The sequence below is a fragment of the Boleophthalmus pectinirostris genome, unplaced genomic scaffold (assembly GCF_026225935.1).
Source record: "Boleophthalmus pectinirostris isolate CB_2022bp ecotype Guang Dong unplaced genomic scaffold, ASM2622593v1 HiC_scaffold_14, whole genome shotgun sequence".
Lineage (NCBI taxonomy): Eukaryota > Metazoa > Chordata > Actinopteri > Gobiiformes > Gobiidae > Boleophthalmus > Boleophthalmus pectinirostris.
Genome location: NW_026571047.1, coordinates 5229968 through 5252683, shown reverse-complemented (window position 1 = coordinate 5252683; position 22716 = coordinate 5229968). Strand labels below are relative to the sequence as shown.

At 39.0% G+C, this 22716-nt stretch overlaps 2 protein-coding genes across 8 annotated transcripts in view; one reads left to right on the top strand and one right to left on the bottom strand.

Moving 5' to 3' along the window:
- unc13d (unc-13 homolog D (C. elegans)) overlaps positions 1-6664 on the top strand; it is a 30192-nt gene extending 23528 nt beyond the window's left edge. For all 7 annotated transcript variants that reach the window (XM_055150307.1, XM_055150306.1, XM_055150304.1 and 4 more), the window contains 10 exons: positions 598-804; positions 882-956; positions 1049-1128; positions 1539-1653; positions 1750-1821; positions 2199-2282; positions 2354-2474; positions 3660-3783; positions 3856-4082; positions 6133-6664. In XM_055150307.1, the coding sequence (XP_055006282.1) occupies positions 598-804; positions 882-956; positions 1049-1128; positions 1539-1653; positions 1750-1821; positions 2199-2282; positions 2354-2474; positions 3660-3783; positions 3856-4082; positions 6133-6245 (1218 nt within the window). In that variant the 3' untranslated portion in view covers positions 6246-6664. The remainder of the gene's footprint in view (positions 1-597; positions 805-881; positions 957-1048; positions 1129-1538; positions 1654-1749; positions 1822-2198; positions 2283-2353; positions 2475-3659; positions 3784-3855; positions 4083-6132) is intronic.
- Positions 6263-22697, bottom strand: unk (unk zinc finger). Its single transcript, XM_020919212.2, has 15 exons — positions 22458-22697; positions 20794-21003; positions 18458-18634; positions 17300-17451; positions 16108-16243; positions 15898-16015; positions 14664-14748; positions 13492-13790; positions 12476-12538; positions 11284-11467; positions 9588-9674; positions 9321-9506; positions 8867-9048; positions 8125-8385; positions 6263-7738 (listed from the first exon to the last, which is right to left on the bottom strand). The coding sequence occupies exons 1-15, from the start codon at positions 22604-22606 to the stop codon at positions 7559-7561; spliced, it is 2469 nt and encodes an 822-aa protein (XP_020774871.2). The 5' UTR covers positions 22607-22697; the 3' UTR covers positions 6263-7558.
- Between the last annotated feature and the right edge of the window lie 19 nt (positions 22698-22716).

The window sequence follows — 22716 nt, the reverse complement described above, 5'->3', positions numbered from 1 at the left end:
AAAGTAATGACATTAATTTTAGTCATGAAATCATATCTCTTGTGTAAATGTTGTGCTTTGCCTCTTAGTTTTGCCTTGCCTTTGCCTTTGCTTTGCCTGTCAGTTATGAAATTACCTCTACATATGTCATATCTGCTGCCTGTGTCCAGTCAGGAGGTAAAATTATAAACTTCACCAAAATGATCAAACTAGGGAAAACTAGGCAGGATTTTATATATTTATATAATAGTGTGAACTATGTTTTAAAGAAATGTGCAGTTGAACTTGTCATATGCACTTAAAAGCACAGTATTTAACTTTGTAGCATGTCACCTGCATGATTCCAAGGAAATAGAAAGTTAAAAACATACTTCAAAACATTCTGAAGATAGATACGTTTTATTCCATATTGTGGAATATGATGCCAGAGGAACTTCCCTTTCTGCTAATAAGAAAGAAAATGGTTGTGCAGCTAGAATTTTGTTTAAAAACAACAAAAGAAGCAAAACATTCAGAGCGATATACGGGCAGTTTGATACATTACTAGCTTGGTATCACTAAATATCTGAGTATCAGATTTGTGAGTTGATTTTGTCTCCTGTCCTCCCTGTGTGTCAGCTGTGTGTGGTGGTGAACGACCTGGAGTACCTGCGCTCGGTCCTGACGCGCCTGCCCTCTCAGCTCAACTGGGTGGGGCTAAAGGAGCGCACTCAGCACGTGATCGGAGAGAGACAGTTCCATAACACTCTGCACTCACAGCTCCAGCAGGCACAGGACATCCTGAACAAAGAGATCCGCTCTGCTCTGCACACGCTGGGCAAGAGGGTATGACTCATGGGCCAGTCTAATGTTAAGTCTGTTTTATGCCATCTGTGCTTTAATCTTGTGCTATGGTTGGACAGTTGAACACAGACATTGAGACCCATGTCCGGAGCATGAGCACAAGGAAAAGGTTCCCCTCCAAGTCCACAGAGGATGTAGGTGCACACTGTGTCTCATGTCTATCACATATACAGTATATATATCACATATAATGGGACAACTGATAGTAACCACTGTGTGTTTGAAGGTGGCTGCTCCACTGATGCGCTACCTGGAGAAAGAACTGCAGTATATGAATGAAAACCTGGTCCAAGAAAACTTTAACAGGTAAACCCATAGAGTTTATACATTAAGGTATGTGGGTGTATGGTGTTATAACAGAGGACTGTTGTGGTAGTAGACAGTGAGTTAAGAATTCACCCATCAACCTCAGGATTTCCTCCAGTCCAGTCATTGCTGGAGTGAATACTGTTGTGTGCAGACATAACTGGAAAGCTGAGCTGCCCTCAGCCCTCCTCATGTCGCCAGGTTAAAAGTCAGATCTGTGTGGATGTTTTTATAGGTATTTTTGTAATGAAGTAAACTGAATATAGATATCCCACACTGTAAGAATGCCATAATTTCTCCATGGAGACAAGCAGGTGCCAAACCTCCCACAAGAATAGTGACATAGTGCGGCTTTAAAATAATATTTGAAAAGAACCTGTTGAGGTGTTGACAGCTGTATTGCTCTTTAGTCTTCTAACCCCACTGTGGAACAACTCTGTGACGATCTTGTACCAAGTGGCCACTCAGACGCAGCACCAGGAGGGTCTGATGGTGTACTGCCAGAGGCTCTCCTACACACTGCAGGTACTCACCAGGACTGGCCTCACCTTACCCTAAACTAACCCTAACCTCTAAAACCCACTGAGACAGCAGACTGACCCCACTCTGTCTCATGTGTAGTGTCTGGAGCAGTGCTTTCACGCCGAGGGAAATGGGCTCCCACTCAGCACCTTACATTCTGTCGAGTACAAAGTAAGAATTTTAAATGCTATTTAGTTTTCCCTGTTCTTAAACAATAATTTTGGTAAATGGAGTTTCCTGTAGAGATTGACTGATACAGTTTTTTTCGTGACCTATGGCAATGTTTAGAATGCTGCAAAACCAATGGCCAAACAAGTGAACCTATATTTTGGGGAGATTTTTTTTTCACCAAATTACATACTTTAAATTCATTACAAACTCATCCATAGCCCTGTTTTACTACAAATTGGATAAGAGAGCAGCGTAGTGTTAAAATAAAGCATTATATTATATATATGTATCCATTTTCAAACCATTTTAGTCTTACTTGCTTAACTTTTTTCTTGAGTTTTTTTGTCTTTACTTAACATGTTTTGCTCTCTCCACAGATGCTCAAAGCTCACCTAACACACAACTCTCTGAGCAGCTTCCAGCTCATAGAGAAATTCTTTGACAAGAAGCTAACAGATCAGGTACCGTGTCCCCCTGTGGTACTTTGATAACATCATGTGATGTTGTTAATCGTGCTGGTTGTTTTTGACAGAATGTTTTCCGTGGAGAGAAGTACGGAGCTGTCACGCTCCGCGTGTCCTACAACAGATCAGAACAGAAGCTTAGAGTGGAGGTGTTGAATGCTGTCAATCTGTTACCCATGGACTCCAATGGTGAGATCACACACAGTATAATGAAAAACGTTCAGAAGGTCAAAGACAGTAGTCCTGTAATAGATAGAGAAGATTCTCATACAAAACTGTGACTAGCTAACAGTGAAGAAACTACTCCAGACTGGAAGTAGCTCTGATAGAGAATTGCATTTCTGATCTGTTCCTTCTCCACACTCTGTCCTTGTTGTCTTGGCCTATGTTATAATACTCCCTACAATGGAAACATAGCCAGACTAATAATAATGCATTACTCTTATATAGCGTTTTTATATAACGCTCTAAGTCGCTTCATAATTCCCAGCATTATTCATTCACTGCACATTCGGTGGTGGTAAGTTACTATTGTAGCCACAGCTGCCCTGGGACAGACCATGGACTATTATAAATGGACATAGCTAATGCGCTAGCCGCCGTGTTACAAATAGAACGTTCTCTTGGCCTCTCTCTGTAATTGCTGCTGTGAACCTCGTCATTTTGGTTTTAAAATGTTCATATTAACCTGCTCTACATGATCCTGGGGTTTTTATTTTGCTATTTTGCCCATTCATAATATAGCGCCTGACTCCAGTAACCACTAGCATCGCTGAACACTGTGGTGACATCACTTACTCACATTCACTTAGTCCACTTCTTTATAAAGTCTGTGGGACAGACTGACTGAAGAGAGGCTGCCAGTCTGTGCCATTGGCCCCTCTGACCTTCTGTGAGTCTAGCCTCGACGTACTTACTTCAATTTATTCTACAAAAATAATTTTCATATCACATATGTAGATTTTTATTTTGTTTCACTTCCTGCTCAAAACTGCACAACAGATTCTTTGCTGTTTCTACCTCTTCATTGTAATAAGCAACAGATTTAGGGTGTTTTAATTTTTGATAAATGGCTTTTCATCATATTTTAAGCCTTAGTGCATGTCCCAGTATATTTCTTTTTTAAGAATAAGTGGTAAACAGCAGTGGGCGGAGATAGGAGATAAGTGCAAAGAACTATTCTGAGCACTCAAGCCTCAAATGCAGAATTACTACACACCTTTTGTGTGTCCCCTTTAATATCTATAAAGGATCTATAAACAGACTGATTAAACAAGATTGTTTTCCTATATACTTTGGGGGGAAAATCAAAATCTTAAAACCATTTTGCAAAAAGCAAAAAAAAAGATACAACCTGAACATTGTATTTGACAGGTTTCAGCGACCCATATGTTCAGCTGTGCCTGGAGCCCAACCATATTTTCCCTGAAGTTGAACCTCGCTGTACACAGATCAAGAGCTGTGACCTTAACCCTTTGTTTGAAGAAGTGTTTGACTTGTAAGTAGCCTGTAGATTTAAATCACATTAGTCACTTCCTCCTATAGTGTTTGAACCTCTGTATTTTGCCAGTATGATTTCTCTGGAGCAGTGCAGATCTCCAGGAGCATGTTTGGTGGTGACGGTTCTGGACCATGACACTTTAAGGACAGATGACTTTGAAGGAGAGGCGTTCCTGGGTCTTAAGAATATCCCAAACGTGCCCAGGGCAAAAGAGGACAACGAGGATAGTGAAAATTTTCAACCAGATGCCGAGCCTGCGCAGATACGACTGTCGCTGATGCACCCTAAACCTAATGGTAAGATGATTAGAAAACTGAATAGTCCAACTTCAATTCACCAGCTCTTGTGATAGTCATTATACAGTCCCTGACAAAAGTCTTGTCACTTATCAATTTTGTAGAAACAAAAGGTTATAACCTGATTTTAAATGAATCGATTGGTTTTAGAAATGTCTCATATGAAAGCTAAAAACCTCCCAAATTATGCTCAATATACTAAAATAAATTTGCTTCACTGAAGAAAGATTGATCATTTAATGAACACAGAAAGGTCAGATTTTGGCAAGACAAAAGTCTTGTCTCCTTGTCATATGATGCACCCATCCTAGATTACAGCCTCACCTGTGATCAGTTACTGATCAATCAATTAGTGGGCGTGTATAAAAAGAACCCCAGCACACCAGACCTTCACCTCAACTGCAACTTGACCTCTGACAACATGCCTAAGATCCACCCTGAGACCAAAGCGTTAATTATCAAGAGGCTGAAGACCAGATCCACTGCTGAGGTGGTGACACCTTCAATGTGTCTCAGCGTCAAGTACAAAGAATAAGAAAAAGATCTGAAATGACTCGAGATGTTTTTGACAAGCCCAGGTCCGGCAGAACCCGCAAGACAGCTGCTCGGGAGGACCGTTTGTTGATTTGAAAATCCAAGGCCCCTTTTCCACTGCAGCAGAGCTCCACCAGGCCTGGTCACCTCAAGTCCCTGTGTCAACCTGAACAGTTTGTAGAATTCTGTCTCGAAATGGCCTCCATGGTCGAATCAGTGCACAGAAACCAGCACTAAACAAAAGGCAATTAAAAAACCGTGTGGCATTTGCCAAGGCCCACAGCCTGCTAAAAGGATGGACACTGGAAAAGTGGCGGAAGGTGGATTTCTCATATGAATCCTCGGTTGAATTACATCACCTGGTCTGGGGTTCACGACACATTTGCAGGGTGGAAGGCAATATCAATAGCCTAAAATATCAAGAAGTATTGGCTACCTCTTACATTCCCAACCATAAAAGGGGTCAAATTTTGCAGCAGGATGGTGCTCCATCGCATACTTCTATCTCTACATCAAAGTTTCTCAAGGCGAAGAAGATCAAGGTGCTCCAGGACTGGCCAGCCCAGTCACCAGACATGAACATCATTGAGCATGTCTGGGGTAGAATGAAAGAGGAAGCATGGAAGGCAAAACCAAAGAATCTTGATGAACTCTGGGAGGCTGTAAGACGCTTTCTTTGCTATTCCTGATGACTTCATCAACAAATTGTATGAATCATTGTCGAACCGCATGGATGCGTCCTTCAAGCTCATGGAAGTCATACAAAATATTAAATATGGATCTCACAGCACCACTACTTAATTCACTGACGTTATGCAACATATTTTTGTATTTGAAGTAAATTATTTGTTAAATTTTCTGTAGGCGACAAAACTTTTGTCTTGCCAAAATCTGACCTTTCTGTGTTCATTAAATGATCAATCTTTCTTCAGTGAAGCAAATTTATTTTAGTATATTGAGCATAATTTGGGAGGGTTTTAGCTTTCATATGAGACATTTCTAAAACCAATCGATTAATTTAAAGTCAGGTTATAAGCTTTTGTTTCTACAAAATGGATAAGCGACAAGACTTTTGTCAGGGACTGTAATGTGAAAAAGACTAATTGGACAGTACCTTTAATTTGCTGTGTTTTAATGCCATCAAATGGTCACAGTAGATTGCAGTTACATATTGTTCTGTCCATCTGCAGTAGTTCCAATTTTGATGCAATTTAAATAGTGACAAGGCTGCTATAGAAACTTTATTACTTTGCTTTAGAAATTGTATTAAAATGATTGACTTTTGGTAAAGGGTCATGATTTCCGAACTCATTTCATTTTGTATTTTAGATTATAATTATATGATACATAATTATATATATAAAATACATTTTTTATCAGCATGTTTAATAGAGGTTGTAAGAAATATATAATGGTGGATTATTTTTAAGGAAAGTGTTGATCCCAGCACTGACCTTTGTGGTACACCAAGTTCTCAATCACAGACTGACTGCAGACATATGTTATTGATATTTAGAGGACAACATTCTGAAGCTGCTGGAGACCAGGAAAGGAGAACGTGAGGCCCAGATGTTTGTGAAGAAGCGCCGTTTAAGAGAGAAACAGTCCCAAGAAAATAACCAACCCTGATAGAAAACCAACACGTGTTCCTCCAAAAATATACCATTTATTTGACTGGTCTGTACCAAAAACAAAGGAACTCCACTCAGAGGCAAACACTGGTGATGATGAAGTGTGGTGGACAGTTTGAAGTTACATCACAGTGATCATGAAACACTTTGACATCTGCCGCTGTGTCCTGACTGATGCTTCTCTATTCAGTGCAACAGATAAGTATGACAGCACGGGACTATGGAGAGTTATATATATATAATATATATTAGCCTACTTTTGACACAAAGTGAAATGTCAAAGATTACTACAAATGTCAAGATTTGGCAGATTAAACTGTCACATATTCATTGAAAACAAGAGCCAGAAAAACAAAGTGTATTTTAAATGTATATGAAAATTGTAAAGTAAAAAAGGTAATTTCAAAGACTACACAAGTTTGAGTACATTTGCCTTGATTGTGTTAACATGCTTTCTTCTTGAGAAAACCTGAGTGTATTAACAGAGGCCGTCTGTTGTATTACAAAACAAATACTACATTTAAATATGTTATTGTAACACATTATTTTTCATTTAGACTAAACTAAGTAATATAAAAATGAAATTAAACATGTAAGTCCACAAAAGTGCTACCAGGTGTCTGGTAGGAGGGCCCCCTTTGGCTGTAGCATTAGAACAATATAGTCTGCATGAATTCACACACATAACTTTAACCTTCTGTTCTTATTTTCACCTCATTATTAATGCTAAAACCATTCTCTACAAGCATTATTGTTTCTTTACAAAATCAGTGCAATTAGTTGTATTATTTGGTTATTTGTTATTACACACAGACCACATTATGGACAGCTATTGTCTGTATTCAGGAGAATATATATGAACGTTTTTATGGACAAAACCATTTTGATACCATCATGTTATTTTATCAAGATGCTCCCATAATGCAGTCTGTAGAGAACTATATTGGACTCATAACCTTCACTATGAATGACCTAAACCTAAGCAGACATTATCCTGTAGCAATGGCCCTTTAAGATTAGATAGAGTCACTGTTGAAATATCAGTGGAATAGATATTAAGATTTGTTTAAATGATGACAAGTTGATACAAACAGTGTCGCTGGTTAAGAACAATGCACAGTCAAATGTTGTGCTGTTCCAAGAGTAACACTGGGAATTCGAAAGAAGCTAAGATGTAAAAGTGTACATTGGACTTTGCAGTTGACCTGGCAGCCACGGCCCAGTGTGGTGAGTAAAAAGGTGGTTATAAAAAGAGCTGCGTGGCTGGTGTGGATCATGTGGAGGTGGTCGGGTGGGGTGTGTATGGGGGGGTCAGGAGAGGGGCTGAGGGGGCTGCTGCTGCTGCTTCTGCTCCTGGTTGTGTTCGGGGCACATGGGGCACTCTGTGGAGGAGGAACAGCTCTCACACTGCAGTCCATGTCCACAGGGCAGAGACTGAGAGCCCGGCTCCCCACAGGACACACAGCACTGACGCTGCTTACGGTACACCACCTGACACACACACAACACACAGGGGCACACATAGAGACAGGTTAAACACTTCCAATGACCTGATAGAACTACTAATGCCTGCAGTCTCACGGCAAATGATCAGAGTGATCATCAGGATGATACATGGCCGTGCTACTCATGTTCATAGTGAAAACACCAAGTAACTGATGATGACACATGAGAAGATTACATAAGGAAAACCTGTCCTCTAATTAACAACCATGAGAATATGAACATTTTGTTTTTACTGACAATTATTCATTGCTATTGATTAAATGTTGGTGTTTACTGTTTTCTTCCACTGAAATGGGCTCTGAACTAAAGGCCCATAAGAGCAGTTTTACATGTTTAGTGGAGACCAGTTTGTAAGCAGAGCGAGTGTTTACCTGTTCCACAGCATGTAGGCAGCTGCAGAGCTGGGCCTGCAGGCTCAGCACAGACTCCAGGGGCAGCCTGTGCAGCAGCTGCAGCTGGTGCACCTCTAGATGAGGGTTCTCTCCTCTGCGCAGGCTCTCCAGGGCCTCCTGGAGGAGAGAGGCCTGTCTCTGTGCCTCCTCCTCTGCCTGTTTGGCTCTCTCTGCTTCCATGGCTAACCGTGCCGCATGGGCCCTGGACTCCTCTGCCTCAGCCTTCATGGCTGCCCACGACTAAGAACACACACACAGAAACGTGGTTACTTTTCACAGAGACTTTGTTTGGGATTCATACATCCATCAACACAACCAGGCACACGCTGCTACTACATTCAGTTTGTTTTCTTTATACCCAGAGCTGCTGCTTTTCTAATACATATTCATATCATTTAGCTTAAACATTTAAACCCTTATACAACAAACATTCACACACACATTCACTCATGCTGGGGTGCCATGTTTTGGGGGGCATTACACTGACATGCTTTGGTTTCATTTTAAAATAATTACTACTTGCCTAACCTAACTAACCCAAACCATTAACCCATTAACCCACATTAATCTCTATCTAAACTTTACACCACGTTGCTGATCTAACACTGAAAGCTTTAGCTCTTGTGGATCTGATGTTTGTTCCTCATTTCATCCCCACTCTAATATACTTGATGTCACCTTCCCTCTAGTGTCATGTGACACTCTCATCCACTTTACACACCTGAGCCGTGTGCCTCCAGCTGTGGCCCCACTGCTTGAGCGCTCGGTGGGCTTCGTCCAGCTCCTGTTTGAGTCTCACAGTCTCAGGACACGGGGCCGAGGGCAGGAGTGTCGGAGGGGTCCCAGGAGAGCCCTGCCCGGACGGGAAATGTTCCCAAATATTGCTACTCATACCATTCAAACCTGCAGAGAGCAGAAGCAAAGGATCAGAGCCCACCAAATCAGAACCATCAATCAGAGCCCACCAAATAAATATTGTATGCCATAATTGCAGATTTTACCATTTGCTAATTCCCACCATCCATTAAAGTAAGTTTTCTTTTTTGGCTAGTTATTTTAGTGACAAGTTACTTCAGTTTGTACACAAATAATACTAAATTACAAAAGACAGCACAGATATAATTCAGAACAGCTATGGTTTATAGACAATAGTTTTAGAAAATGAATTTACAAACCTAAAGAGCTATGAGACGGTCCTAGAAACGGGCTATCAGATTGGCCAGGATTAGATAAATGTGATGATAAGAACGGTGAAGCGTGTGCCCTGATTGGTGGCGAAGGTGAGGGCGACCCAAAGGGGGCAGAGCTACTAAAGGAGCCTGGAATATTGACGGGAGCTGAACTCTGGAGCTGGCTACCTCCTGGAGCAAAACATAAAAACAAATATGTCAGAATTGAACAGGTGGAACTGTAAAATGTGTAGAAAAATGACAAAATATTACCGAGCATGACCCCCACACTGCTCTCTAAACTCCTCTCCAGCGCTGATACACCAAAATCATTCAGGTCTAAATCATCCAAGGCGGATTCTGCACAACATAACAACCATTTAACCTTTCATTTAAACGCTATTAAAGATGCACTATGTAACTTTTCTGGTGCAGAGTACGCCACCTGCTCGTCACATAGACAACTTATTGCTTTGTCAGTAATGTTCCACAGTATGAAATCAAATGTATCTCTCTTACATTGTTCTATTTGACAGTTTGAGGACTTTTAACCACTTTTTCAAAAGATATAATATTTTGTTTAATTTTTTTTTCTTTTTCTATTAAATTACCTTCATAAACATGTATTCTTACTGTAAGTGAGGTCACCTGTTCACAGATCTTACGTGTAACTTTGCACTGAAAAGTCACTCACTCGTCTCCATGGACATAAACAATGAGTTCCTATGGATCATTGTGAAACCTCCTTTTTTATTGCTCAGAAATACCTTGATAAATATGCATTTTATTAATGTGAGTGGGGTCACCTCTCCACGGATCTAAAGTGTAACTTTGTACTAAAAAGAAACTCACTCATCTCTATGGACATAAATAGTGAGTTGCTACTGGAACAGTCCTAATTTGCCATCAATCTGAAGCCCAAGAATATTTTTTTCTATTTCTCAAAATCACCTTCATAAACATGCATTCTTACTGTAAGTGGGGTCGCCTCTCCACAGATCTGATGTGTAACTTTGTACTGAAAATTCACTCACTTGTCTCCATGGACATAAACAGTGAGTTCCTATGAGATCATTCTGAAACCCCCTTTGTTATGGCTCAGAAATACCATTTTTTACTGTGAGTGGGATCGCTTCCTCATACAAGAGACCTGTAAGTTGTCCCTGAGATGCCGCCTGCTAGTATCCATGGAGACAGATATGTTTAACTCTTTCCCCCCTGGACGCCTACTAGGAACAACCCATACATATGTTACTAGGGCTCACATAGAGCATACTTGCATAAAAGAAAACAGACTTCCACGAGTGATTTCAGGGCAATTTTGGTTCATAATCGAGTATAAAGCCCGGATAGTTTGTTTGGATATCGCAGGACTCCATACAGATGCATCAGCTGCATTCTCATCTTCGTAAGATTCACTCTCTGTAAGTCCGTCACTATCGCTGTTTTCCACTTTATAATCACCCTCATCATCACTTTGAAATCTATAAAAGTCATTTTCTCTAAACTTATCCATAAAATACGTCCGCTCCTCATTATTTCTAAAACTGTGCGCCGCAGCGCCGCGATCTTTCCATTGCACGTGTTTCGTGTTGTGTTTTTTCCGGAAGCTACAATCGTCACTATTTCGATTAACTTCGGAAAAAAATCGGCGAAAACATATCCTTGAATCCTAATGGTCAGCCTAGTGTGGGTTGTAGTGGCCCCTACCTATCGCAGTCTCTGTTTAAATGTGAAAAACCGAGCCATTTCTAAAGGTCATCAAATCACGTCTTTAGTGATACAGCGATACAGAGGTGTCAAAAGTCGTCATTAAGGGAACAGGGGGGGTCGTCAAATGTCGTCTTCATGGGGGAAAGAGTTAATGCGTCATACTGTGGAACATACCAGGCAAAAATAATAGCATCCTCATAGAGACGAGCATGTGGTGTATGTTTAAAATGGTGCTAGAAAACAGGACAGCCCTTACCAACTACAGACTCGACAGTCTCGCTGGTGGGGTAGAAGGGCAGGGCGTTGGCATTCATCCCAGAGGAGAAGGAGGGTCCAGGGGGTCCCAGGGGAGCAGGGCTGGGCGGTGTGGCTGCCAGACTGGATGGAATACTGGAGGAGAGACTGAGGGGGCTACCAACGGGTAAAAACACCAACAGGTCCTGAACAACAGGCCACACGTTACAATATGAGCACATGTGTTCATAATCCAACTTTACCTTATACTTTTGAATGATTGAAGTACCTGTTTAAAAATGTACTTTATGAGTAAAAAGTAAAAGTATCTTGCAGAGATTTCTGAACATTGAAGAATTCAGCTGATTTTAAGTTATTCAACTGATTTCTTAATGATTAATTTGCTCCAAATCATATAGTTAACTTAAATAAAATGTGCTACAAATAAGTCTCAGCCATTTCAGCCAGTCTCAAACCATTGGACTGGACTGAAAAGTAAAAAGTACTTTTCAGTCCAGATTTAAAATGTAGTGGAGTGGAAAGTACAGTTGGATGAAGTAAAAGTAAAATGTATCCACGGTTAAATGTACATAAGTAAAGTACAGATACACCTTTACAGATATAATTGATTGATTTCAAAAAAACTTGAAGGGGATTTTGTCTTTATACAGTAAAAGTAGAATAAAAACTGAGTACATTTTTATTTATTTAAACTTGTGTCTTAAATGCGCAGTACTTAATAGCAATTTTTAAAGAGGTGAAAAAGACACAAACAGTTTGCAGTAGTCTAAAGTTATTTTCTACTTTCCTATTGCATTCTCAGCATCCTAATTATTCACTGTGATGAGTTTATAAAGTGCTTTTTCCAAAATCAGAGCGGAGTTTTGACGTCATGGCAATGCTAACAGCACATCTGCCTTAATTCTTGGTTCACAGAAGATAAAAAACGGTTTATAATTAGATGTAGGCAGATGCATCTCATTTTGACCCTCGGAGATCCTGCAGTAACATCTTTACTGGGGCAAGAGAAATTTTACCCAATTACGTTGAAATTGTTGAAACTGTTACTATTTTTGTTGTCTAATCCTTTTCAAGCTCCTCAACTTCAGCCATGCTTATTTAATTGTATGCACTGGATGATGTTTTGTTGTAAACTTCATAAACAAAGTACATAAAATAATAACTTCTAATAAAGGTAAACCGATAGGAGTCACCTGTTTGCTCTGCCCTGAGGCCATGTCTCTGCTGCGCTCCAGAGCAAAGCCCCTCTGCTTGGCCTGGAACCACAAATGTGCAACCACAGTTAAAAGTGCACTATGGGACTTTTTGGTTGGAGGCCCATCACCTGCTGTTTCTATGGATATGTCATTGCTCTGCCCGGAATGTTCCACAGTATGACATTAAACAGCTCTACCTTACATTTATTCAATTACAGGGGATTTTTTTTTCCTCAAAAATACCTAGAAATTCTGCCTGTGAGTTGGTCTGGTTTGGCCCTACTGTGAAACATTCCAGATGACACAATAACTTCTCCATGGTGAAAAGCATTTGATGGACTCTCCACCCGAAAAGTTACACAACGTACATTTAAAGTGCATATGACAAGTTTTCAAGTTTGGTGGGATAGTATTCAATATTTAGTGTAGTTTTACATCTGGTAAGTGACAGTTTGTGGAAAAAAAAAAAAAACTGTTGAGAAGAAGTACAGAATAACAGGAAGTAGTGCTGAGTTCATTTATGCAGCAAGTCATACTTCCTGACAGAAAACTTAGCAGCGGCAGACTGATATATGAGAAAATAGTCCCTCAACATGTGAGGAGTCAGGCAATGCAAAGTTAGTTTTATTTCAAACATTATTTTATCAACACAGACATTTACATGGACACTCTGGTGTAATAATAGATTTGTTTTGGGTGTTTTGTGGAGTGGGTAAGACTGTTTTTAGTGGCAGGAGAACTATGACCATTGATATGCACTAGTCTAGCACCAGAGAACTCTGCAAATACAAGGACTGGGTGGAATATTTTAAAAAGTGTCTCCACACGTCTCCAACACTCTGACTCACTAGGAAATTAGGCCCTATGCCAAAATACTGAACTGTCACAAAAAACTAGGTGAGTTTTTGAGTACAATCTTAAATCCAATGATTATTACTATGTTGTAGTGAAATTGGTATACTAACCTGTCATATGCACTTTAAACATTCACTCATTCTGTTTCTAGCACTCACCTGATCTTCCCTCTCAAACCCAGGTGCCCTTCCGTAGCCGCCTTCCCCTGCCCACGGAGATAGCACATCAGCCCCGCCCACCTCCTCACACAGCGACACTACGCTACCCAGAAGCCCCTGCTCCGGGAGCAAGGAACCCATGGCGGGGGAGAAGTGGTCCATTGCGGACCCGAGCCCAGCGCTGAGTCCCCCGGGGCTGGACGGTGGCTCCAGGGAGGGCAGGGGGTCCGGGGGTCGAGGCGCAGGGGGAGAGCCGGGTGTGGGGCAGGAGGCTGGAGAGTCTTCCGGGCCCAAAGGCTCTGCAGGGACGGCAGAAGGGGTTAGAGAAAATGTGAACTTTGAACAGAATCCTATTATTAAAACATAAATTGCAAATTTAATCACAATGCTTGTCAGATTATTATTTTTTGTTTAGTTTATCTGACAGGGACCATGTACAAGACATTAATCAAAAAAATAACTAAAAACACTGAAGAGATGCATTGTATGAGACTCTAATTTCCATCTGCAGTCCTTGAGACAATCTATATACAAAAAGTAAAAAAAAAAAACACTAGCATTAAATTGCTCTATCCCATTCCCACCCTGATCCCTGTGTGCCCTTAATCAGGTATCATTGAGTTGTTAATGTTGGTAATTCTGCATTGTTAAAAAATTATGTTCTTAATTCAGCACTAAACTTTTTTAGTCTTTACATAGTTTCATATGTGCTGGTAATTTGTTCCTTTCTGTTCTAGTTTGGAAAGAGAATGCCGTTTGGCCTAGAGCTGTTTTTCTTTTAGGTGCTGCACTGGCCGCTGCAGGTGGACCTTGCAGTTGTGGTCATATATTCAGGTGATAATGTGACAAACCTTTAGAGTGATGGAGGAGGCACATTGTTAATAATCTTGAAGCTCACAAATTTCCAAATTGAATCATGTTTCCAAAGCATTTATGTCTGTCAAGTATTTTGCAGATTACTAATTGCAATTAGATATTTATCTTCTTCCAAATATGCTAATACGATGTGTGTCACAGATAAACTACAGCAAATGAGATGCACATAACGTTGAACTAGGGCTCGGGTCGCTTGTATTGAGCTTTTCTCAAAGGCTTGTTGCGCTCTGAAAATCTGCGACCATGTGAGAGGAGGCTTTTTCTTACTTATACAATTCCAGAGGACTTTGACTTACTTTCTACATGGGCAAAGGCACAGAAGGGTCCTCTGGGGCAGCTGCCAGACTGCTGCATGTCATTACACTTTGTGGATTTGTAGATCTACAAGAACATAGGTTACAGTCATTACACACATAACATAGGATTTTTGCCTTACCTTACAAATTATTCCATAAAACTTGTCTGTATCTTAACTATTACAAAGAATGTATATGTATTTATGTACAACTGATACTTTGAAGTGATATCACACAGGGGTGTTCTTCATGTATGTGTATTAGGTGGAATGTTAACCAGTAACCATGGGGACAGAATACACACATTAGCAAAGACAGCCAAATAAGTTTTAAGATCATTTGAAAACTCAAGGAAAAATACAAAATGGATTTAAGCAGTAAATTTTCAGGAGTCAGTGATCATACGTTCATGGTCGAGATTTAAGTGTTTATTAACTAAGGTCTAGGGAAGGTCAGATTGTGTTAAAATAAAGCTCAAATTAGAGTCAAGCCTAAGATACAGCTGTGCTTCAAGTTAGCGTCATGCCCCAGGGAATGTTGATGACATCAGCTGCAAGCATCGATGGGAGCGGGCAATATAACTTGATATTTCCCCAAAATAATAACTTCAATATCATCTATCAAATTCAATAACATTTGTAGTCTGGTTTGAAGTCCAATGATTACACAAAAATAGTGTTTCTGTTGTTCTGAAAAAACACAACAATATCACTTACACCCTTAACTGCAAGCTTGTTTTATTTTTAATTGTCTCTTTTTGTAGCTGCTCGTAGTAATTTTTACTATAGACAATATAATGTAGGTTGTAATTTAGCTTAAATATCCCATATTATACTATTTTCTGATCTCTGTTATAATGTTGTTTGAGTTGTGTTTTGTTTCACGCACACATGTTTAACACACAAACCCTGCATATTTAAGCTGAGTTGCAGGTGTTTTTAAACTCCATACACCTACACCAGAATCATTTGGATCAACTGAACCTGGAATTGCTAATATAGGATCTATAACTCCAAACCAACCATTTAGATTATTTAATTTTTTTTTTATATACCTCCCATCAGTGATATACAAATGACTTAATATGACTAAATACTAATATATACTCAAATAATATGAATTATCAGTGCATGTAAATATAGTGGTTGCACAGCAGTCTTCTCATTGAAGTTTTAAATGTATCTTGTGTCTTCTGCTCGTTTGGCCCTGTGTGGTCAGGAGGAGTTGGACAAACCTCTGGGTGAAACTGCTGCTCGGTGCGGGTGTGGCAGTACTGACAGCCCTCGGCCCCCTCACATTTACTGGGATCCCCCCACTCCTCGCTCTGCTTCACTGACGGACATGGCAGTGCTCTGAGCAGCAAAAATAAAGCCATAATGTGTAACTTTTCATACACACACATGATATGTCAACATGTCAACATCTTATCATCCTCATAAGTCACCTGTATTTGTGCTTGTGTGGGCTGCGTCTTCGGTCTTTGCTGTTGTGGTAATAGGGGCAGGCGTAACCTTGGCGACAGAGGCGAGGAGGTTTCTTACACAGTTCGGTTTTGTAGTGGGACAGGACGTAGTTGTTATCTGTAATGAGAAATGGTACAAAAGTGCATAAGAAAATCTATAGTTTAAAAAATAAATCAATAAACTGAAATAGAGAACTTGCTGTAGCTTATTGTTCTGCTAAGGCTGTTCATTATACTCATCCATTCATTTATATCATAAAATGTTCCAAAAATTCAAATACTAAGAATTTAAAAGGCAGAAAGAAAATGCTAGATAATTATTACATTATTAACATACGCACATGCATAGAATTTATGTTTAAACTAACACCTTTGAAAGGTAATTTGCCACGTTTTCATGATAAAATGATTACTCGGAATTAAACTTAATTTTGAAGTAAGTGGGTGATTTATACTGATTTTAAAGTTGAATTCATTTTTTTCCTTGATCATGTAAACATTTATTCTCTTAAAAATAACTCTGGTCGTTCAGCGCATACTTGTTGGGTCATCCTTTTGACGCGATCCATAGCGTGATTATGGAATTCTCGACCTACTGCTTAATTATCATCGAAAAGGCTGCGAAAAAACTTTGTATCATGTTCATGTCCGTGGCGTAATGACAAACCAAGATGACAAAAAGCCGGTAGCAGCTGAAGTGTGTGTTTTCTTCCAGTAGATGTAAATATGAATATGTTTGTGCGCTCCTGTCCAATCAGAACCCTTCCCGACCCCCAGACGTTGAGCAGTTTTAAACTGGCAATTTAGGCAATTTAAAGCGTTTTCCATGTAAAACTCAATTTGGAATTATTATTTCCATGTAAACTCAAGGAGAATATTCTAATTTCAAACTATTTAAGTCACAACATTTAATTTGGAATTAAAAAACATCATGTAAACATGGTCAATGTCTCTTGTTTAATGTATAAGAAACAAAAGCAAAGCTAGAAGTCAGCTGTGAAGTTGCTGGTTGGACCCGGAAGTGACATCATCACTCAGCAATCCCATAGCAACATCAAGAAAGTTTCATTTTGATTCTAATGTCACATAATAGACAAACTATCATACAACACAGTATATGACATTTTGTACTGAATGCAGTCGTGATTGCTGCTGCAGACCTCTAAGCGGTTACCTTGCCAGCGTGGTTCTTCACTCAGTATCTTCTCTATAAGGGCTGTGCTGGCTGCTTGTCCTGACTGGCCGTCCCCTCCTCCTCCTCCTCCTCCTCCTCCTGCCCCCTCTGTCGTCCCGGAGCCCCCCTGAGACTCGATCACCTGCAGCTCCCTGATGGAATACACAACAATGACTGTTACAACTGTTATATACAGTGGCCTGATAACAATGACTATTTCCCCCCATTTTTTTACACATCTATCTCTGTTGAGACAAGCAGGGGACACTTGTAGGCTAAATTACAAGTCAGATCTATGGAGAGGCTGCTCCACAGTATACACGTTTTTCAAGGTATGAAAATAACATTCCAGGAAAAATCAACAGCATCTCCATGGAGATGAGCAGGCAGCAGACCCTCCACCAGAAAAGTTACATAATGCACCTTTAAATCTGTGTGAATAAAAGTTGTTTTCTTTGTTTTTGTAATATATTGTGATATGTCAACTACTGTGTCCAATCATATAAAGTCTGTCTAAGTCTAAGTGTATTTCAAGGAATTATTCTTATTTTCTTCAGTAAAGGTAGGAAACAGCAAACAGTTAATATTCTTCTTTCCAACATCAGGAAATACTCTAGCAGTCAATAGTACAAAAAGTAGCTTCTTTTTCAAAGTTTATTGAGAGTTCAAAGGACTGCACAAGCTGGGCTGGGTCTTCAAAACTACAACACAAACAACTTAGTGAAAGTACTGGATTTAATATTTTTAGGTAGTTATACTTTACTTAAGTACATTCTGAAGTGCATACTTTTTACTTTGACTACATTACATTTAAGAATATATTTTTTTTAATGGAACTGAAAAGTAAAAAGAAGGTTTCTTTACGGTTTGGGACTACTAAGGAGTTATTTTAGAAAAAGGCCAGGACCAAACCAGACTTGTACTTATCCCCTAAACAAGCAGAAATCTAGAATTCTTTATCAAGATGCTTAATTCTGTGTGTGTGAAACATGAGTACTTTAGTATTATACATTTTTTCATGTGATACTTTAATGTATGTATTTTTAGCTTCCTGTATCTTTACTTTTACTTAACAACATAGTGTACTTGATCCACCACTACATCCCCATAGCTTTTCGAATGTCATCATGATTGGATGGCTGTTATACATGTGTGTACCTGATGTCGTAAACAGGGCTGCGTAGGTCATGTGAGCCGTGGGCAAAGGCGCAGTGGGAGCCGTTCTTGCTGCAGTGGCCCTTGGAGTCCGTCTCGTGAATACATGAGCCTGTTTTGTAATAGCGCAGGTGGTACCGGCGTTCTGTGTCTCCTGCTGTCCGATGAAGGAACGGGCATCTGACAGAGAGACAGATATGAAGGCAATACTCACATGTAGGAAAATGGTAAGAGACGGAGTCATTGTAAAATATGTTTCATTGACCTGTTGGTGAAGATTGAGAAATTAACCACAGGAATTCCATAAACTTCAGAGAAAGACCTAGACTTAAAAGTTTAAATTTTTCCTCATAAAATGACCTTTATAATTACAGCCTTTGCAATATGATAATTGAACCTACTACTGATATGTACCAATACAAAACATACAGAAGACATCAAATATATGAAACGAGATGTATGGAATTATGTAGCAAAAGAACAAAGTTAATTTAATTACTATTTAAAAAATAAAATTATATTCAGATCCTCAGCGTAGCCACCCCTTGCTTTGAAGAAAAAATGTTGAATTCTTTGCTACATAATTCCATATATCTTGCTTCATATATTTGACGCCTTCTGTGTGCATATCAAATGTAGACAGAAGTAAAAATCAGTAAAAAACATTTTGAATGAGAGGATGTGTCTGGACCTTTGACTGGTGTCCTAAATGCAGTGAATAATTAACAATATTTTACCTTAAAATCATTCATTTAAAAACATGTTACATAGATTTTATCCTTAATTTTATTCTTAGTTTTGAATATTACCTAAGTTCAGTCATCATTCATAAAACTTGTCCTCTTGGTGTGTCTGCATGTGCTATTGAACTAAAAGGAAATATTGACACGGTTTAAAAAAAATGTATATTGACCTAAGATGAAAAACAGAAGCAAATACATTTACTTCAGGGCATTACACTGTAGCAAGCTGTCGACATTTACTTGTTTGTACTGTTGAAAAATGTAGAGATGAGTGGGTAGGGATAGGGAATAGGTGAAAACAATCATTTTTGGAGCACTCAAGCCTCAAATTCAGGACAATTTTTTTTATAGTATGTCCACTTTAACATGACACTGTACGTTTCCTTAAAGTTATCACATCTCAAGCAGCCCTGTACCAGTGACATTAATATGCTAAATATCTCTACTTCACTAGCACACACCAGTAGATCAGAAGGACTGCCCCTTCAGTTTTAACATGCTGGAAAAGAACTGTTTACATCTCAAATGGCTCTTTCCAAAAAGTCCCGCAAAGTCTAGTCCCACTTTGTTCATGTGCTAATGTCCACATAGAGGAGCCATCACACTCTATTCACACAGGACTCTAAGAGTCGTTAGCAGAGGTGTGTCCTGTCTGCTACAGTGGTCACACACAGTGGACACATTCTAAGTCGATCATGAATATCCTTCTCTCTAGATCTACATGTGTTAAAATGGAAATAAACTAAAGCACTGTAAAAACACAACTCTTTATGCTACCCAGTATTATACAATTAAAGAAAACGTATGCATTTTCTGCTAAAATATTAGTTTAACTATTTTACTAAAATGAAACTTGTGACAGAAAATGGAGGCAATTTTACACTTATATAAATTAAGTTTCTAATTCTACTTAAATGAGCTAGTCTGGGCACGGAGTACTGAACTGCATACTTTGAAGTAACTTTGGGATTCTTTTTCTGGAAAGTTACTTGCAAATTTTGCTTTTTATTTTCAGTTCCGTTTCACTCAGCAGCGACATACAAGATAAAGATAAAGGAACTAGTCCTGTATCTTGGGCTTCCTTGTTTTGGGCTTTGATTCAACACTTAATCGTTTGCTGCTCTCTGAAAATATGGCAACCCTGACAATAACTAAAACTAATTGGTGTAATGTGACTTTTGCAACCTAAAAGTGGAAGCGATATAAAAAACAGATCATATTGAAGTCAGTGTTGGATCTCTGCAAAATTAGAATATATTAGTAATATATTCTGTATACGGTCCTAACAATACATTTTAAAGGCAGCAGGAGGGATTAAAAATAAAACAAACTTGAAGTGTGGTAAATTTCATAGCCCATTCGACATTTGCATGCTTTAGTATACTACAATTACTGTCACCGGGAGAAAAAAAAATATTGGTCTAATGATTTTTGTCAATATTGCAAACATTCATTACTAATTTGTTATTGTTCTATATGGTCTTACTTTTACTTTGACTCCTTTCCCCAACCCTAGTGTTCCTGTTAGTGTATATATATATGTATATCAGAAAAGACAGCACATTAATGATGGTAAAACAGCACTCCTCCACTCACTCATCTCCATCTGGACAAGTGCCGGAGCCCTCGTCATATTTGGTACAGTATACATCTGGGCTGTAGTTGAAGGTTCCATCTCTCCTCCTCATAGGTCTTCTCCTCCTCTGGTTCAGAAAGTGCCAGTGGAAACAGGAGAAGGGCCTATGCTGTGTACACTTGTGTTGGACAAACAGAGGGCACTGCTCCGTCCGGAACTCCTTTAGATATCTGCAAAACAAAACAATACAATTATCCAGGGCAGCAGGAATCATCGATGGATTTGAATTACTTGAAGTGGCAAATCACAAATGCTGCAAGTTTTCAAGTCCCACAATTTCCTCCAGAAGAAACAAAATATGACTTGTTATTCTGCATATAAAACTAACCCAGTAGTTTAAATCTGTGCAAACATGTTCTGTAATGGGATTTAGTTCTTCTGAACGCTTTTAAAATGTACATATACTAAGGTTGCTCTATAGTCTAAAAAAAAACATTATCATGATTATTTTGGTCAATATTGAAATCATGATTATTCAAACGATATATTTTTTAGTTACATAATGCATTTATTCAGCATATCTCGCTCAAACCCCCCCCCCACTTTGTTACTGATAATTTACGCAAAACTTTCAAACTGAAAATATATATAGGTTGCAAATCTGTACCTTAGAGCAGTTTTGAGAAGTATAAAACATAAAATGAATAAAATATACTTTGAATATGGAATAAAGCATAGAAAAACATAAATGTATCTATATATCCAACTGTTATACAGTCTCTATATTTAAAAAATAAAATAAATATACTTATTCATATAAAAAAATTCCCAAAATAAAAAGTTTCAGCTTTCAGCAGTTTGGAGATCGTTTGACACACAAATTGAAATCGCGATCTAAATTCAATTAATTGCACAGCCCTAACATATATATTTATATAATTATGTTTATTTATTTATTATAATTATTTTGACACCTGTCTCTTGCTATCTTTTTTGCTACTTATTTAGAATTTATTATTACCATTTATATTTTTTCTCTTTGTTATTACATTATATTGTGATATGTGAACTATTGTATCCAAATAATTTCCCTTGTGGACAGTAAAGTTTGTCTAAGTCTAAGTCTAATTCTAAACTTTGACCAGAATCACGTTAGTAAAACATACATAGCAAATCATGGTTCAACCCTACTATTATATCTGCTCGTTTTGTCACTTAACTATGAATAAGAATGTCGAACTTGACAAATACTACTCATATTGTAATGTTTACTGCTCTGTTATGTGCTTTTATCGACCTCTGCCAAAAGTAAACAACAGTGCAGCTATGTAGTGTTTTACATGCTTTTTTACAGACACAGAGAGCACAAAACGCAGCCACTTCACTGCAAACTTATTCATAACTTTGCACTTATTAATATTATGAACAAGATAAAAGAGTAACTATGCCTTTGTTTAGGTAGATATAAAGGAATGTCTTGCAGTGGTACCGTAGGCCTCTTTATCCCCGATCAGTGCATTGTTTACATCCCCAGCCACATTAGCACACTTCAGTCGCTTTGTAGATAATATCTCAGATTCGCACACACTATTTTGAGACCCAAAGATAACGATCAAACGGTAAATCGGAGCACACGTGAGATTGTGTACGTTTCGCTAGCCTAGGCAGCTAACAGGCTACATACGTGTAATGTTGAGGTTTCTCGGGCTGTACGTTCAACACGGTGGCGGGAGATGTCGAGCCCCCGGCGGGCGAAGGCGAGGAGGAGGTGGACGCTCCTCCGGTGGTCGTTGCTGCCGAAGACGATGAGGGCTGTGTGTGTGTTTTGGACATTTTCTGTGTTTAAAGTGGAACCACTATAACCTTGTTTTTAGCTTGGTAGCTAGCTATTCTTGTTAGCTTTGCAATCCGCATTCTACTACGATGTGGGCATGCGCAGAACG